The following is a 20,694-nucleotide window of genomic DNA, read 5'->3' as shown; positions in this document are numbered from 1 at the left end:
CTCATCCTTTCTCAAACAACAAATGTTGGTAGTTCACATCATCTATTATTCCCTAGCATTAGTTTTCAGGAATAAGATACGTAAGAAATAAGACTTCCTTTCACTAAGCATACTGTAGGATGAATTTATGAGTAAAGTAAGTTGCTTATTTACTGTCATATGTAAGTCTAAATATAAAATACATTGAGCACTTGTAGAAAAAGGAAATTTCATCCTGAAAATTGTACAATTTGCAAACTGTGATTTGCACATTCCTTCAGGACCTGCACCTTCCCATACAACTGACAGAAATGCATAAAAATACATGAAACACTACCACAATTTCCTTCTTCAATAAGAAATGATTTTCTGTTACTTATTTTCCCTCCTCTTATTTAGTAAATGACATCTTCGACTCTATTACAGTGGCATCTTTGTCCTACGTTAATCATTCTTCCATGTATTCTCTTTTTAATCTCCATTCCCGTCATGTACCCCAAATCTACATCTGAATTCTTACCCTCCTTTCCTGCAGCAGTTTGTTCTGCAGTTTACTGGCATAAGAAACCCCACAGAAATATTTGTGCATGAGAAATTTTTACACTACATAAGGACTTTCAGGTTTAATTCATTGATTCGTGTGACTCTGTGATGAATACTTATTCCCTGCACTCATGTTTGAGAATAGCACACAGTCCTAGACTGGAAGGCTCAAGCTATCACACATCACATAGAAAATCCTAACATGCACCCTCTAAGACCAGTTTCCTGTGCTGAGTTCAGTGGACTGAGGTAAAGGAGGAAGCAGGATGGCAGGTTTCCCTTGTATGTGGAAATCATAATTGACTTGCAACAGTGACTGAAATGTTGGTAGTTTTACATATTGACAATGTGGTCACAAACAGAGGAAAATTTTACTGATTCTTACTAAATACGGTGTCTCACAAGGTTTTGTACCTGGCCCATTCCTGCTTTAGGAGATGAGGAGCACACAGTCGACAGAACAGAGCAGATGTCATCAGAAAGCACTAAGACAATAATAAAGCCATATATGGACTCATTTACTTTCTTAACTGTTATAGAAGGATTGATGTTTATGGTACACACATGTATAATCATCCAATCATAACACATTGATCTAACTTGCAAACATCTGATTGCCAGGCCAGCAGTGATGCAAAGCCACAATTACAGCTGAGTGGACAACAATAATTTTATGCATAATATGAAGATTTCAAATTAGATATGAAATATATCAAGGCTACTCATAAGGATACCATCTTATATATTTGTCACCTAGGCACACCACAACTGTCATAAATTTGCATAATACATATGTCATTGAAATTCATGCGTAAACTGCAGGCAGAATGGGTGCTCTTGTTGCAGATACCATGCTGTATGAGAAAACACACATTGTAATAGTTTGTGGACGTGTAAGAGAAAGCATGAAACTAGAAACAAAAGATTGAAAATAGGGCTTATTTCACTACGTGCCTCTCTTCATTACATGTATTTTCAGAATGTAAGTCCACTGATGATCAAAAATGTTTCACCAAAACTAGTTTGGGTATAGAAAACAGAATGTTCTGGACAAAATAGTTTAGTTTAGCATTTGTTTCAATTCTGTTACATTGTGTTTTTATGATATAAATATAATTGATCAATTTGTTTTTCTATTAATACTTGCCCACCAGGGGCAGATATACCATCTTTAATCCTTTACATGTAAATTACAAAAGAGAACTACTTCCTAAAAGTGAAAGTAACCATAGGAAAAAGTAACAAACAATCACAGCAAGATGTATTAACTTACTTCTTCAAACATAATGTGTGCCACCAGTACATTAGGTTCAAACACACAAAAATACCAAAGACATTACAAAGATCTGAAAAATAATATCTCATCTAGTCAAGAAGTTGTTTGTAGAACAATACTGAAAATCAATGATGACTTCATAGAATCGACATTGAGCTGCCTCATAATCAGTCATCAAATTAACCCTTATTTCCAAATGCAACTCATCCATTTATATAAAATGTTAACAGACAAACTAACTCTAATTACAAACATAGTATATTCATACGAGGCTATTTAAGACCTTTTGAGTAGGTTACATTAGAGTAAAATGTAGTATGACAGCTCTGATAGAATGTAAATAATTTAGGATTAAAGGAGACCACTCATCATATAGTAGAAGTGTCAAGTCTTCAGCAGGTACACACAAAGGGGGAAGAAAACTTGCTACCTTTTGAAATAAATCATTTGTCAAGCTAGAGCACACACACACACACATGAGTATGTGTGACAGCATCTGTGTCCCTACAATGTAGAGGCACAAGTGTGTGTGTGTGTGTGTGTGTGTGTGTGTGTGTGTGTTTGTACTTGACAAAGGATTTACTTAAAAAAAAACTAGCAAGCTGTCTTTCTCCTCTGAGCATGCCTATCGACAACTTAGCGCTTCTGATATTCGGTGGATGGTCTCCTTTACTCCTAAATTATAATTATTTAAATATCAGTCAAACAATGAAAATTCTGGGATGGAATAACAACAATAGGGAAAGTATAGATTGCTACACACCACACAGAGAAACACTCAGACTTGTATGCAGATAGGTTGACAATTAACTTAAAAAAAAAAAAAAAAAAAAAGTATTAGTTTCCACACAAGCAGAAACCCCAAAACCAACTCTTTAAACGTGAAAGATGAACTCACAGAAATTGTATCACAAACAAAATTTCTAGGGATGCATATTGACAAACAACTAAAATGGACTGAGCATGGTACCGCCCTCAGCAAATGAATAGCTTCAGTATCCTTTGCACTTAGAATAATAAATTCTGTGTGTCGTAGCTCATGTGCCAAAACAATATATTTTGCATAGGTTCATTTTGTGATGAGTTATGGGACAATGTTCAGGGAACAAATGAGCAGAACAAACAAATGATCTTAAAGTTACAAAAAAGTGCTGTACGAATTATGACAAAAAGTAGCAAAAGAACTCAGTGCACTGAGTTGTTCAAATCTGTGAGAATCTTGACTGTTCCATGTAAATGCATTTTGCATGCACTGATTCACATTAAAAAAGACACTGATCGGTACCTAACTAACAGAGCTCTACATGAATATTGAACCAGATCCAGCCACCACTAACATTTCAATAGAAAAAAAAAACCAAAAACTCAAAATAGTGTGCTACATAATGGAATTAAACTATACAATAAACTACCACAAGAGATAAAAGACAAAAGCAAAATAAATGCCTTCAGGAATACCAAAAAAGTATTTGTTAGAAAAGTGTTTTATGCCATAAAGGATTACCTAAAATGATGTGTAAATTTTGTTGACAGTTATGGCAATAATTAATTACTGCAGTTAAGAGGCATTTTACAATATATTCAGAAGAACAGTGAAATGGATAACTCAGTAAGGCAAGAAATGTATGTATCTATTTACGAGGTGTGGCTAGAAAAAAACCGGACTAGTACTGGTGAAACAATAAAACGAATGCAATAAGGCTGAAAGTCGCGTGGCCTGTCACATGACTCTCGCTCCGCCTACTGCTCGAGTTTCATCTGCCTCCTGCACTCAGTCTGCCCATGGCGTCTGTTTTAAGTAGTTGACGTTTTGTCTGTGCGTCGGAAAATGTTGAGTGTACAGAAAGAACAGCGTGTTAACATCAAATTTTGTTTCAAACTAGGAAAATCTGCAAGTGAAACGTTTGTAATGTTACAACAAGTGTACGGCGATGATTGTTTATCGCGAACACAAGTGTTTGAGTGGTTTAAACGATTTAAAGATGGCCGCGAAGACATCAGTGATGACACTCGCACTGGCAGACCATTGTCAGCAAAAACTGATGCAAACATTGAAAAAATCGGTAAACTTGTTCGACAAGATCGCCGTTTAGCAATCAGAGCAGTGTCTGAGTTAACAGGAGTTGACAAGGAAAGTGTCGAACAAGTTTACCGATTTTTTTCAATGTTTGCATCAGTTTTTTGCTGACAATGGTCTGCCAGTGCGAGTGTCATCACTGGTGTCTTCGCGGCCATCTTTAAATCGTTTAAACCACTCAAACACTTGTGTTTGTGATAAACAATCATCGCCGTACACTTGTTGTAACATTACAAACGTTTCACTTGCAGATTTTCCTAGTTTGAAACAAAATTTGATGTTAACACGCTGTTCTTTCTGTACACTCAACATTTTCCGACGCACAGACAAAACATCAACTACTTAAAACAGACGCCACGGGCAGACTGAGTGCAGGAGGCAGATGAAACTCGAGCAGTAGGCGGAGCGAGAGTCACGTGACAGGCCACGCGACTTTCAGCCTTATTGCATTCGTTTTATTGTTTCACCAGTACTAGTCCGGTTTTTTTCTAGCCACACCTCGTATGTGTGTAATATGCAAATCACCATGCATTGCATGGCAGACGGTACATCACATTGTACCAATTATTAGGGTTTCTTTCTGTTCCATTCACGTATGGTGCATGGGAAGAATGATTGTTTGAATTCCTCGGTGCATGCAGTAATTATTCTAATCTTATCCTCACGATCCCTATGTGAGTGATACATAGGAGGTTTTAGTATATCCCTAGAGCAATCCTTTAAAGCCATTTCTTGAAACTTTGTTAATAAACTTTCTTGGGATACTTTACATTTGTCTTCAAGAGTCTGCCAGCCCAGTTCCTTCAGTATCTCTATGACACTCTCTCATGGATCAAACAAATCTGTGACCTTCCATGCTGCCCTTCTCTGTATACATTCAGTATCCTCTGTTAGTGTTATTTGGTACAGGTCCCACACATCTGAGCAATATTGTAGAATGGGTTGCGTGAGTGATTTGTAAGCAATCTCCATTGCAGACTAATTGCACTTCCCCAGTATTTCACAACTAAACCAAAGTCTACCACCTGCTTTACTCATGACTGAGCTTATGTGATCATACCATTCATATCTCTACAAAGTGTTACACCCAAGTTTTGTATAAGTCGGCCAATTCCTACAGTGATTCACTATATTTTTCATTTTGTGAAGTGCAAAATTTTACATTTCTGAACATTTAGAGCATGTTGCCAATCTTTGCACCATGTTGAGATCTTATACAGATCTCAATGAATATTTATGCAGCTTCTCTCATAGTACTTCAGTATAGATAACTACATCATCTGCAAAAAGCCTGATTTTATTACTAATATTGTCTGCTAGGTCACTGACATACAATATGAACAATCAAGGGTCCCAACAAACTTCCCAGTGTCTGTATTTTATGTATTTATTTGTTGAAAACATTCATATGATTTACATTGTTTATGGATGGACAAATAAACAAATAAATAAATAAATTGAATCTCAGACAGGCATAATGAAAAAGACTGCTGAAATATTAAGGTTTCAGGGAAAGTCCTTCTTCTAAAATAAGTTTTTTTTTTTTTTTTTGCATTTTGCCTGTCTGTGCCTCAACACCTCATCTAAATGACAGTCACATATGTGAGATGGAAAGCAAAAAGAGGCCTCTTCCCAGAAAAGTAAAGTTTTTGGTACAAGAAAAAATATTCAAAAATGACTAAAATATCCATTTTCATTTCTTTTTATATTATAGTAATTTACTTCATTCCACATGTGCTCATTTTAATTTAAAAGTTGTTTGAATCTAGAAGGAGTCAATAACATTATTAAAGGCAGTCAATGTCAATATTCCGAAAATGGATCTCTTGTTGTTGTGGAGAAATAGTGTTGGCTCAACTAGAAGCCTCTTTTCAAAATCTCACAGCTGTGTATGCAATGCTTTACAAAATAGCATTTTGGCTATTTTAGGGAGCTAAGAACAGTTTTCTATAAAGGAAGAACATCTTGTGATTACAATAATGCCAAACAACACAAGAGTTCTCTTTTTATATTATGGTTACAAATGCGTACAGATTTGCCAGTTTGCTACATATAATAAAAATACCGATACTTTGCCAAAAGAAAGCAGCACAGGGTTCACTGACTTCTTTTAATTTGTGGCCAGCTTACTTGGTTTTAAATTTATGTACAGTGCAGTGTGCTGTAGGACTGAAGGGGTTAACAACATAATATGTAATGTTAACTTTAAAAAAAAAAACTCTGTACCATTTGACAAAGAACACTTTATATATATAGGCAGAATTTTTTTTTAAACATGACCAATTAGACAATGGTAATAAAGTGAGGCTAGAGATGTGTTATCTCAAAACATCTGTTTTCCATCACAAATGTTCAATCTGTAATAACTCACTAAAATTTAGAGACATGAACTTATTTTTTACCATAGTTCAGAATTTAATTCTAAACATAAAAATCACAACAAGGCAAAATCCAAAATTTTCTATAAGAGGTCCCTTTTCGCTTTCCGTCTCACATTTGTACAATTCCACATTGCTGCCTGGGACACATTCTTAGAGAAAGTTGTTATATTGTTTTCCTTCACCTTTTATATGTGTCAAATTAGTATCTGTATCGTTTGGTTTACTGTTATGAGTGATTGAGCAATGCAGTGTGGTATTAGTGGTCTTATAACTGTACATGGAATGGAGGTAGGAAGAAACTGAAACCCACTGATGCAGTGTCGGTGTGCAGCTTACTCCTACAATACTATAACCAAAGATTTATTCATTTCAGTAGTTGTGTGATTAAATTTTAATTTATTCTGTCACATTACAGAAAATGTTTACATGTGTATAGACAACTTTCTTTGAATTCTTTGTACAGATTTATTTTGGACTTGCTTTTGTAGTTACATTTTGTACTGTTTTTGTAAGTATGCATGAAGTGATAGCACACTTCTTGTAAAATTGGGGAGGTATTGACAGAAGAGAGAAACACAGATAAGATGATAACCTGCTGAGTTGCAACAAACAATTTTTCGTTGCTACTGGTCAATATTTTTATTAGTATGGTGAATAATATTTATCCTTGTATAGATATTTCCTCAATATTCAATATTCATTCAATTTTCCTTAGTCAGTTGATGAATAGATAAACAATTAAAGCTACCAATAAATATGTATATTGGAAAGCATTTGGCAAAATGTCAAACTGTCTAAAAAAGGTCTCTGCAGGAGACTTGAGTAGCCTGAAAATGTTTCCTTTATAAGATGAGTTTCCAAAATGATAATTTAATACATCAGTCATTAAAGTAAATATGCAAAATGAATTGGTTTCTTCATTTATAAATTGTCTATACCTGTAATCATCAGTACCCAATATGCAACTAAACTACGGCACTTAATTAAGAGTAAGGTGTGTGTTACACATTAACGCTGTGATTTGTTTTGCAGTTTCAGCAACAGAACTTTTACACTGCGTACACAAAAATGTTTGAATACTGGAACTCTCAGGAGAAAGGGCTTGAATGAGTCCAAATTCAGAAGAAATGTATAATAATGTACCAGCAATAAGCTGTTAACATCAGACAGAGAGAGAGAGAGAGAGAGAGAGAGAGAGAGATGGCCTAGATATAGGTTCATAGCAGCCTCTCTTCTTGACGCTAACATTGATGTTATGCGATGTTGGACAACAAAAATTCATCAGATGAAGAAGATAAATGGGAGCAGATGTCACTATGCCTTATTGACTTCAAATGACCCAATATCATTATTGAAGTCAATGAACATGCAGAATGCTCACTTCCCACAAAATGAATTTGTTACACCATAACATTTTATTTTGTCTATGACAGGCTGTCTTAATAGGGCATATGTGTGGAACCAAAGAATAGAAAAGGGTCAAACACAGCAATGACCAGGATAATGCAATCTGACTATGCATTGCATTAACTGTATTCCATGGACCCTGCAAAGAGCAGTCTCTGGGGTATAGAAAGAAGGCAAATGCATACATATAATGTTATTTAAGTACAGTATTATGAAATAACCTAACATTATGAAGGACCATTGTATTACAGTAATAATTACAGATATAAAGTGACGAAAAATATTATATTTAAGAGTATCTGTGAAGATACTGTGAGTAGAAGGAATTGTCCAGCCAATAGTTCTTTATATTGTTACATTCCATCCTGGATTTTCCATTGTTTAGTTCTTTATGGGAGATGGTCATAGAGTTGTAATTATAAACTCAAAAAACTAAAGTTACATAACAAATTATTTGTTTATTTGCAGTTACATAACTGGTCCTGGTGCATGATGAAATCTCCACGTCACAGTACCATAGCACACCACTAGAAGAGACAAAACAAAAAGGCATAGCCCACTAATAAACAGAGCACTGTGTCTGCATTGGAAAGGGAACAATGCTACGACAATACATGCTGAACCACTGGAAGTAAACGGCAACAATTCTCCATCATAAGTTTGCCAGACAAAAAAATTACGCTGTGCAGTGCACATGGAACAGATGAATCATTAAGCCTTTACAGATGGCACGGTGTTCAAGCCACATGCTCAACATTACGACTTTAAAGATGGCACAGTGATCAAGTCATACACTCAATTATGCAAGCACTGCTCCATCAGCATAAGGAATTAGTGATCAGTGAGACATTTAAGTTTCAAGCAGACATTGTATATAAACATGGGTAAAAGTAAGAACCTGACAGAGTGGCAAAAAGAGTCAATCATGTTTGGCCATGCCCATGGCCAAACAGTGTGTGAAGTTGCTGTATTTATTGGTGTTTTACAGTGAACTGTTCAATATGTCTACAAGCAGTGGTGTAACACATGTGCCATGAAAAACTATGTCAGAATTGTGGTCGGACAAAGATCCTAAATGAGAGCAACTGGCCACATGTTTAAAAGCTTGTGAATTAAAGTCACTTCCAAACCTGATAGGAATTGCTGCAGGCAATGAATAAGGGCCATCCCCACCTGTAGCTGAAAGAACATTTCAATGAGAACTGCATGCAATGACCACTTGGAGTTGGTCCCTCACAAGAGGCCAATTGCTCACACTGGTACATAAAGCTGCATGTCTTCAGTGGGCTAAAATTCATTAACATGGACAGAAGCTGACTGATTAGATGTAATGTGGTCTGAAAAATCAAATTTTTGCCTATATTCAAATTACTCTTGTCACACGTTGTCAAGTGCACCAAAGGCCAAATGAAGCATTTCATCACGAATGTGTGCAAGGTAAGGTTCAAACCAGAGGCGGGGTCTTTGACATTTTGGAGGTGTTTTTTTTTTTTATCATGAATTGGGCCCACTCATTGAGGTGATCCCTAACAAGAATCAGCATGTTTATTTAAACATTCTAAATGGTCAATTGATGCCTTCCAGTCAACAACTGCATGATGAGTATGCTGTTGTTACCCCTGTTTTTCAAGATGCCAACAACAGAGTTCACTGGGCTGGAAGAATTTGTGACTTATTTTCTGAATATTCCCTATTACATCTCAACTGGCCTGCAAAATAATGTGACTTGAACTCCACAGAAAATTTGTGGGACATGTTGGAACAGTAGATAAACTGCCGAAATCAGCACCCCAAAATTTGGTGGAATTGTGTGATAAAATCCTTAGCAAATAGGCAGTAGTAAAAAAAGTGAAAATGTGTGTTAGATTAATTTTTGACATATTGCACAACATTCTGAACATGACAAAAGCCACTATCCTCTAGGATCTGCAACTGATCAGACCCACTCGGAAAGCCTGCCGAAGTGAGGCAACAGTAGAAATGTTGCTACTGTGTCAGGTGAATCAGAGGACTCCTTCAGATACATAATCACCATGGGCATGTGCTGGATGTATCACTATGACATGGACACAAATGAACTAACAAATTACTGGAAACATGTGAAACAATGTGTAGACACAATAATCATTGGGCAAGATAATGCTGGATGTTTTTTTGGGACTGCAGCAGTATGATACTAACAGTTTATGCTTGTAAGGGGCAAAGCATTACAGAAACCTACTACCAAAATCTCCTAACATGGAAGATGTCAAGACAGACCAACATGGGAAGCTGTCCGAGACAATACATTTGCTCCATGACAATGCCTCATCTCACTGTACAAAATACCCAATCACACATGCTGCTTCTTCGGGCTGTCAAATTTTGTGTCATCTCCAACATTCTCCTGATGCTACTCAGTGGATTCTTCTTCTTTCCTTATATGAAGAAACCATCTTGCATGGCTGAAGAATGATGAAGTGATTTTCAAGGTGGAACGTATGTGAACAGTCAGAATAAAAACTTGTAGAAACAAAGTCTCTGATAAGTCACCCATTTCTTGAAGAAAATGTGTTATACTGAAGGTCAAATATGCAGAAAAGCTCTAAACATTGTCATCAAGTTTCATGGCCACAGCTTGATATTTTTTTCAACGTGATGTTTTGTACTGTATGACAACTTCTCATAATTTGGTCTTGAACACCATCACGTCATTAATGTGACATTTAGTATGTACTGAAGACATGTATAGCCATGTATCTAACTCCTTTCTGCATTCATGACAGCCAGATGCATGGCTATCCATGCATTCAAAAACCAGCCAGAGCATATTAAATGCCATGTAGACAATGTGGTCATTAATATATGCCTGTAGGATGGTGCTTGACTCGAATGTAAGCCAGTTTGAATCCTGGTGGTGGATGAAATTTTCACCACCAGTATTTGGTCAGAAAGGGGAGAAGAAGTGGTAGCATAAAGTTTATGATCACCAGACTTTGTGCCAATGTCCTCGATTAAATTCGAAACCTCTCCACAGTGTCTCATGCAGTGAGGGCACTTGACACAGTTGATGGTGATTTGCACAAGGTCTCACTCGCTTCCTTCTGTCATCATCTCCAATATGAACTTGACACTACATTCCACACACAATGCATTCTAGCCACCTAAACTTAACAGATACACTTCCAAATGACTTTCGTACTTCATGGAGGAAAGGTATCTGCAGGTGCAGAGGAATGGGAAAACCTTTTTAATTAGGTGGTTAAATCTGCTCTTCAGTGTCTCTCAGCCATTCACGCCATATGACTTTACTTGACAACTACATCTGCAACAGACAATTCAGCTCCATCCATCATGATAGCATGACATGTCTCACATGAAATATCATAGAAACAATGATCACCTGAACACCACATCTAATGAGCTGAACAGTTATAAAAGGACTAAAGAATAAGTACTCCAGTGGTAGTGACAATATTCCTGATATAATTGTAAAGAAATGTGGAGAATCCATTGTAGAACCCCTAACCCACATAATAAATGCATCCTTTACAAATGGAGTTTTCCCTGACCTACTAAAGACTTCTAAAATTACCCCACTTCACAAAAAGGGCCCTAAAAAGGATGTAGCCAATTACCGGCCCATAGCACAGCTCAGCTCATTCTCAAAAATATTTGAAAAATTAGTTTACACCAGATTGGAAGACTTTACTAATAAACTATCCTTATTGACAAAACACCAGCATGGTTTTAGAAAGCAAAAGACAACCACCACAGCTATTTATGAGTATCTCAACGAAACCTTAAAAGCACTGGATAATAAGGAAATCACTACTGGTATCTTTTTAGATTTATCCAAAGCGTTTGATGTAATTGACCATACCATACTCCTTAAGAAGTTAGCAAATAAAGGTATAAGAGGAATTGCAAACAAATGGTTAGAATCTTACCTGTCAAACAGATTTCAAAAAGTTGAAATTAATTTTGAAAAAAACAATACAACCACCCATCAATCTACTGTCCACTCCTCTGACACAATGCCTATTAGATATGGTGTGCCACAAGGCTCAATCCTGGGACCCATACTGTTTCTGCTATACATTGATGATATAAGCACAAAGCTTGCTACAGGACATACCACACTATTTGCCGATGACACAAGTATTCTAATAACGGGTACTGATACAGAGGACCACAACCAAAAAATTAAACCGCTTATGTCGTCACTCAGCAAATGGTTCAACGAGAACAAACTGATTATAAACATACAGAAAACAACCTACATCAACTTCAGACTCTCATCCCAAAAACAAGAAATGCCTGATGTGATTCTAAATAACCAAGAGCTTATGTGTGTGGACTCCGTCAAGTTTCTTGGCATATGGCTTGCAGAAAATCTTAAGTGGGAGACACACACAAATTATATCTCAAAAAAGCTCTCAACTGTGTGTTACATTTTAAGGGTACTCAAAAAATCAGTCACAAAATCTGTTCTCATACATGTATATTATGCTTACTTCCATTCTACATTACAGTATGGAATCATATTTTGGGGAAACTCACCTGGAGGTAGATATATTTTCAAAATGCAAAAAATGGCAATACGCATAATATGTAATCTAAGACATAATGAATCATGCAGACAACATTTCAAAACAAATGGCATTATGACACTGCCTTCTGCTTACATTTATAATATCGTCTCATTTGTCAAGACATACCTGTTAAACAATGACTGCACACTAAAATTCAATGGAGATATTCATAACTATGCAACAAGGCAGCAATCTGACCTACATATGATTCAGTCCAGAACTACCTGCTACCAAAAAAGTGTTTTAAATGTTGGGATAAAAATGTATAATAATTTACCCAATGAAATCAAAGCAACAAAGAACCCAAGAGCCTTCACACATAAGTTAAAAAAATATCTCTTGGACCATTGCTTTTATGCAGTTGATCATTTTTTTGAAAGGGGTTAAAAATGTAAAAAATATGATAAATGTTCAATTAGGTCTGAAAATTATATACTGTGCATATCTATGAAATACACTGGACTACTTTACTATTACATTTGTATTGGCTGTTTGTATTTTACCATACAACATTTGCATTTACTGTTTTGTTAAAGGTAGCTAACTTCCTCATTGCAAAATGATGTAAAATCAATTTATTAAATATTACCTGCAAATATGTTCCCTTGACCTATCCAATATCGTATGTAAAATCTTACATCTCTTTGATTTGTATTAACAGTTTTGTTGAAGATAGATAATTTCCTTGCTACAAAATAATGTAAACATCAATTTGTAAAAATTACTGTAAATAGCTCTCTTGACCTATCCAATATCATATGTACAGCTGTACAATACTATGATTGCCTGGATCAATAAAAATACAATATAATACAATACAATACAGTCAAATGAGGTGCTCTCATATAAACCATACTTTAACCTGTTCTTCAGTGATAGTAATGTGTCAGACACTACCATGGGCACTCCAGCTAGGCAGCCTGCAATGTTTGGCAGAGTAACGGATAGAAATCAATTGTGATAAGCTTGGGATTTATTAGATACAGCACATGATCTAGACATCAACATTCAGAGAGTAGTAAATTCACAATGCACAATCATCAAGCTTCCAGTAACTATTTCAGATTTCTGTAGACACACATACAAACCACATGTAGGGAGACTCAACAGGAACACATACATGCCTAAGATATTTGGATCTCTGCATGTAGTGTAAGAGAGATTCAGGTGGTAATGAACTCTAATAAAGACCTTCTTTGATTCCACACCAATGATGTTTAGATGTTTAGGGAGACTCAACAGGAACACATACATGCCTATGATATTTGGATCTCTGCATGTAGCATAAAAGAAATTCATGTGGTAATGAACTCTAATGAAGACCTTCTTTGATTCCATACCAATGATGTTTAGATGTTGTGATTGCAACATGAGGGGGATTCATACTGAAATCTCAAAGTCAGAATCATGTACAATTCTATAACCTCATAATTAGTGCATTGTTATGAACTAAATCTGAAATGTTAAGTTCATTTATTTCATATATGTCCATCTTAGTGTTGCAGTTTTCATAAACATTATTTGCACTTCTTGGCTATCACTTGTTAATGTATTTCACCATATAGCAGAGATGTGACTCAGCATCTCCACTATATGGTGAGTGGCGACTTTCCTTTTCATAATATTGTTACATTCCATAGTGGATTTTTCATTAGTTAATGTATTTATTAGTTCTGTAACATTTATTCCTGTTTTGAATACGCTGCAAGTAGCTGCTTCTTCTATGTTTTTCATATTTCATCTATGCTCATTGTCATATTTTTAGTTTCATATTTTCCATAAAGATTCACTTATCACCAATATTTTTATTTTTGGCCTTCATGATCTAAATCATAGTGATATAGAATACAGGCTACTTACCTCCAAATGTGAGGGATTATACAAAATTGTGATGTGAAGTGGCCTTCCACTGATGTTTAAGTCCACAGAAGACACTGCAAAGAATTTTACCACAATAAATATTTTTTGCTACGTATTTTAAAGCAAAACATAAATAAGAGTAAATCTGAGATTTCATGCTTCACAGCACAATGAACTAAAAATGAATTTTTTTTAAACTTATTAGTCACATGATTAAAATGTAACTTAAATTGATGTGTAAGAGCCTTGAGGCTCTCTGACCATGCTTTATCCAGAACATCTGTTTTCAGATTTGTACTGACTGACATTCACAGGTAATTGCAGAAAGTTTACCATATCATACAATGTAAAAGTGAGATAAGACTTTGCATTTATGTTTCTCACATTAACAATTAATTTAAATCATGACACTTCACTGCTCTACAACATACTGGGAATACCAACAATATGTTTCCAGTTTACACAAATGCAAATTGATTTATACCATAATGTAGTAGAGATACTAACATCAATATCAACCAAAGTGAACTCTAATAATTGTGTTATTAATAAACCTCCAATTTATGAATGGTAAGCTTTGCAGATATTTATGTGGCATAGATACCATCAGTACCACAATTACAAGCTGTGTAAGAAACTAAAGGATGTCGTATAAAGAATGCAACTCTTGCAATGCCTGCCATTTCTGTTCTAGCAAGTGGGCAGCTCAGAACATTCCATGATTCTCGTCTGTCTTATTTGTGGTCAGTAATTCAGCGCTTCATGACAAAACAGAAGTTTTCATACTGAAAACCTATTACAAATGTAGTGACATTGCGCAGAGACTGTTTGCAAACTCTGTGGAATGCTTGGTCTTTGTAATACATTAAATAAGTTGGCTATGATGAGATTGACTGCTAAATTTCGGAAAATCTGTTTGGCTGTGGAAATTAAACCCTCAGGGCATCCTTGTTTTAGTTGTTCTACAGAAAACATTGCCATCATGAGTGACAACGTTGCTGCAAGTCCTATTCACTGCTATTCACAACAACTGGATATTCCCTGAACCAGCATACAATGAGTTATGAAAGAAGATCTGCACCTTTGGGCGTATAAAATCCAACTAACACTAGAACTAAAGCCAAAAGATAGGAAAGAGCGCCAAGGAGTCGCCCATTGGGTGCTTGCAAAACAAAGAACAGACAACAGTTCTATCACCAAAAAAATGCTCACTTATAAGAAGCACTTTCTGTTGAACAGCTTCAGGAACAAGCTAAATTACAGGATTTGACATAGAAAACCACCAAGTAGCTATAGATAAGCCATTACATCCAGAATGAATGACTGGACATCATGGCATTTCGGCTGATGGTGGTAATTGTGCTGTAATTCCTCAAAGTCAGTGCTGGAAATGCATTAACACTGGGTGGCAAATGCTACTGCAATATGTTAAGAGAATATTTATGGTCTGAACTCAATCATGTGAATGCTGCAAGGTTTGCTTTCAACAAGACCGATTACAATAATGGACTTGTTATGAGAGAGGTTAGCTGGACATGTCATTTCTCACAATGGTGATGTGGATTGGCTACCCAGATATTGTGATATGACACCATGTGATTTATTTCTGTGGGGTATTTGAAATCTCATGGGTATTCAACAAACCACATTCATTTCCAAAGCTCAAGACTGAGAGTGCAAGGCTGAGAGGTGCAAATATGCGGAAAATTGAAAGAAAGAAAATTGAATGAAATGAGCTTGACCTGCAGAGTTATGGAGGGCATCTGAGTAATATCATATTCTATACAAAATCACAAGTACCACACAGTGCAATAACAAGTAAATTACTTAATTCTGTCAATAAATATGTACATTATGAGGCAATGAAAAGTTGTATTCTTTATGGAACACCCTTTAATTGCTGAAGCAATATTCATGTTCATTTGACATATGAAGCAGTAAATATGAGTACCTGATCCAGTGAAATGAATCGGATTTCAAAAATGAGTATAGGCCTACTGTGAGATGTAGTGACTGCAAGCAACCATGTATTTAATCTAATTACCATCATGGTAATTAATATTCAGTCAAATTTTGTGACAGGCATAACTGAAGGTTGGCTACCAGTGAATAAGAATACTTTGTACCAGAAACTAGTGCCATTTCTTCGCCCCAACGCTAGAATAATGCAAGTACAAGTAGTGGAGCACCGTGTGATTAAAGTGAGTATTCAAAGTGCACCGAGTGAAAGTAGTAAAGGAACTGTGGCAAATTTATTAATCCATCAAAACAAATGGGAAAGGACCTGTTAAGCTGGAGGAAAAGATAGTGGATATAAATACAGAAAAGAGACAATATAAACTTGAGACTCTCTAGAATGGAAAATGTAAGTGGTGATGACAACTCAAATCATCAATTTTAAGTAATGTTATCATAGGGAAGAACAGCTAGTTTAATATAGTGTTAATGGAGATACTGCTAATAGATTCATTAATTCCCAGCATTATAGAGAGCCTGGAATTAGACAGCATTGAAGCTTTCATAAAAGTTCCCACATTCTGAGTTATGCAAATGTTTGCTAAGGGCAAAAACACAAATATAAACACAAACCATAACTTTGGAACAAGGGAAAATTAGTTAGAAGGTAATGTAAAGATAACAACTACAGTAGCATCAGTGAGGAGAGTAGTGGTAGTTGTGAGACTTTAACCAATTTGAAAGTTTGTAGTATCAGTGGCATTAAAGTCAGAATACAAGAGGACATCACACAGCAAAAGCACATGGGAGAAAATAACAAACAGTAGACAAAGAAATTGAGGAAAGACAAAATGTAGAAGAAAGACAGAGTAGGCAAATTATTTTTCAAAAGGAATAGAAACAATAAAAACAAGAATAAACAGAGAGAAGAAAAGGGCAATTGTCTCAAGACAAGATGCTTTACTTTCAGTATTCAAACGCAATTTGATAGTATCTGTCTAATGTTTAGTATTTTTTCTAATTTATGATGAAGCAGGCACTCATGTCAGGACATAAAGTATAAGATGGCCAAAGATATTGGCATTGATTGTGGTGGATATTAAATATTTACACATGACCCTCAAAAGTTTATGTACAATGCAGTGGAGTATGTATTGATTTTTAGTTGTAAGGAGGAGATGATATTGCTTACTTGCATATTATTATCTCAAATAAACATAGAATCTCTTTCCATATGATGCAAACTTTAAAATAAACTAACAGCAACATGAAATGGATAGACTTTGCTGATTCCAGTCCACTTTGCATTTAAATGTGGGATTGAAGTAAGTTTTCGGTCACATTCAAAAAATTTCACAAAGCACCACTTACAAACATGCAAGGTTCATTTTTTGTACCTCATATGGTGTAAGGCTCAAAAAAGCCTCACCTTAATTATTTTCCAGATCTAAATTGTTCTATAATGGTTGTCAAGTGTCACAAAGCAAGCAGACAGGGATTGGCAAGGCTGAGTTGACTGACTGAGCATTTTGATTATATGACAAGTCTTGTCTTGCTGCAATACGTTTCACACTGCTCACTATACCATGACACACAAATTGTATTGCAAACCACCCATGGGCACCACTGCTAATCTAACTTACAGCTTTAAAGTGTGATTGCTGGCATCTTGCCAAAGCCTGCCTACCTTGTAGCACTTCATAAGCACCATAGAACAGTTTATATGTGGAAAATAATTAATTTGAGGCTCTGTTGTGTCTTATACCATCTATGAGATAAAAAGCAACTTTGCACGTAAATAAGTGGTGCTTTACATATTGTTTTGGATGTTTTTTGAATGTGGTGCAAAACATTCATGTATGATACTTTTGCGCATGTCCGAGATGACTACCTTGTGATTAGCTGTTTCATTTTAATAGTCTGTAAAGTACTTTTAAATGAAGAAATGATGCAATTTACACCTTTTACATAATTTTTGGATAAATTCTTTTTTACATGGAGCAAAAAATTCAGAGTACAGCCAAAAATAGTGTGATTCACATCTTTTATGCAATTTTGTCTACTTTTGAGCAGCCAAACTGACTGCAGTGTGGTATTTTTAAAAGAGTAAATCACCACTTGACTTTGTATTATTATATTTACCCTTTGTACTGTACACATTTTGGCTTTTATACCATTATCGACTACAATGCTACAAGTTATTAAACCATTATTAATAATGATGTAACAACTTTTAGTATTGAACCTAATAATGGCATAAAAGCCAAAATCTGGATGCACAAAAAATAAATATAAAAATACACAGTCAAATGGTGATTTACTCTTTTAAAAAATGTTGTATAACTGTGGCTCAATGCCATCAAAAACTTTACATTGTGATAGCCTGTTTCATTTTAATGGTCTGTCAAATACTTTTAATTACGACAATACTGCAAGTTACATATTTTACATATTTTTTGGATAAATACTTTTGGACGTAGCACAAAGAAAATTAATAGCACTTGGATTCTTTTAAGGAAAGGTACTGGTGAAATTTGAACGTGGTCGTAAAGAAATTGCAGTGGGCCAAAAATTTGATTCATGACATATCTTGCCATGCCGAATCAGTGGCTAAATTCAATCTGATAAACAATTTTTTCATACTTTTTGATTTTTGAGTTTTGAAAAAAAAATAAACATGTTTTTCAAATACATACATGGAGCTCTTGGTTGTCAAGGAAGGTATTCACAAAAAAAATTAACGGTATGTAAAGTATTAGGCTCTGACTCGAGGAGAGGGAAGGGGAGGGGAAATGTTACAAAGCACACCTAGGCTAGTTCCATCATTTAATATTTTATTTACTTTTTTAAATTTATCCTCCATACAATTTTATTAAATTTCCTACCATCGGCTATCTTTAATTTTTAAATTTCCCACTCTCTTCAATTTTTCAATTTCCTGCTATCTACAATCTTGATGATGTCATGCTTTCAAGGTCACTGATGGAGTCTTTGCCCCTGGCATGTAGGCAACAAACACTGACCCTTGCAGTTTTCAAGGTCAGAAGGCCACCATTTTGGATTGTAATGTTGGTATCACATATATCAATATTGAATTTAAATGCAAAATGGGCTGGAATTGGATTAGCCTTTCCTACTTGAGAGATCGCTACTCACCAGACAGAGTAAGCATGGAGTAACAGACAGGCACACTGAAAAGAGACTTCTACATATTATCTGCTAACAGACTCAGTTCTTTGTCAGATGCAGGAAACATGCGCACATCCTTAAGCCTTACACACGCACATATGGCCACTGTTGCCTCCAGATGCTAAGGCCTGAATGTGATTTTTTTCTATAGTGATCAGTGCCAATGCCAGCACACTGGCATAGTACTTTCCACCACTCTAATTTTGTTAATAAGAACTGTGGTATACTTAACATGCTATCACTCCTTGGAGTATTATGATGTCATCTTCTGAGATAACACAGAAAAGACCAGTAGTATAATTATTCTGTGAAGAGAGGCAGTAATGCACATCATTGGTGATTTGTTCATCAACCTGAAAATTGGTGTGATGCACCTCTCCATTCCTGGCAGTTGCCATCTTACCCCTTTGGATCTACATGACTGTTGCGTCCCACATCATTTCTGATTTGCCTCATGTATTCATATCTAGACCTGCTCCTGTGATCCTCCCCCTCTAATGTCCATTCAACTATGGTTTTCAGCAGTGACTATTGATGTAGTATGTGCCCAACCATTCTATCTTTCCATTTTAATGTGTTCTTTATTAGATTGTTTTCTCATTGAATCACTCCAGGACATCTTCATCCCTTTCTCAATCAGTCCATTTGATCTTTAATAGCCTCCTACAACAACACATTTTGCAGGTTTCTAATTGTTTCATTTCTGTCTTTTTCATTGTCCATGTTCACACCATTACAGAGTGTTTGAATGTTAGTATCTCTTTCTTTTTATAGGAAGCCATTTTTCCTAGTACAAATATTGCCAGAATATCTATCTTGCTTCATCCTTCTGCATCTATTCTGCTGTTGAGATAACAAAATTCGTCCACATTTAACATTTAGCTACAAGCATGTCAACCTGTTGTGTACACAAATAACTTAGATTTCTTTGTGTTACATGTGTGTTCCAACTATAAACTTACAAAAGTTCCATTTCGTTAAGTATCTAACTCATTTCCTGTTCACTTTCACTTAGCACTGGCATCTCAACATCAGAGTGAAGCATGTTGATTCTCAGTCTATGTCAAACAATTTCCACATTGAGATGGTTCTTTACTGTCTTCGTTGCCTCTTCAAAATACAAATTAAATGCCAGTGCTGAAAATGAGCAACCCTTACTTATACTTTTCCTGGAGTCAGTCTCTTGTATACTCTATCACTGTTGAATACTTCAGTATTCATCACAATACGAGAATGGATTGTTCTTCCATAGTTATCGTATGTGTCACACTGTCTAAGAATGAAAAATATTTTATCCCATTCTGAAAAGGGTAGTTGCTACTGCCATATAGAGGAGATGCAGAGTCACAGATAGGCACAACAAAAATACTGTTGTGCATTTTAGTGACTTAGCATCTCCACTATAGGGTGAGTGACAACTATCTTTTTCATAATATTGTTAAATTCCATTCT

At 35.6% G+C, this 20,694-nt stretch overlaps 1 protein-coding gene across 1 annotated transcript in view; it reads right to left on the bottom strand.

Annotated features, from left to right (window-relative positions):
• Positions 1 to 20,694, bottom strand: part of LOC126260926 (probable 2-oxoglutarate dehydrogenase E1 component DHKTD1 homolog, mitochondrial) — a 322,465-nt gene that overhangs the window by 191,313 nt on the left and 110,458 nt on the right. Inside the window, exon 6 of the mRNA XM_049958422.1 lies at positions 14,098 to 14,171. Within this exon, the coding sequence (XP_049814379.1) occupies positions 14,098 to 14,171 (74 nt within the window). The remainder of the gene's footprint in view (positions 1 to 14,097; positions 14,172 to 20,694) is intronic.

Source organism: Schistocerca nitens, chromosome 5, assembly GCF_023898315.1.
Source record: "Schistocerca nitens isolate TAMUIC-IGC-003100 chromosome 5, iqSchNite1.1, whole genome shotgun sequence".
Taxonomy (NCBI): Eukaryota; Metazoa; Arthropoda; class Insecta; order Orthoptera; family Acrididae; genus Schistocerca; species Schistocerca nitens.
The sequence above is the reverse complement of the archived record's forward strand: the minus strand, read 5'-3'. Positions and strand labels throughout refer to the sequence as shown.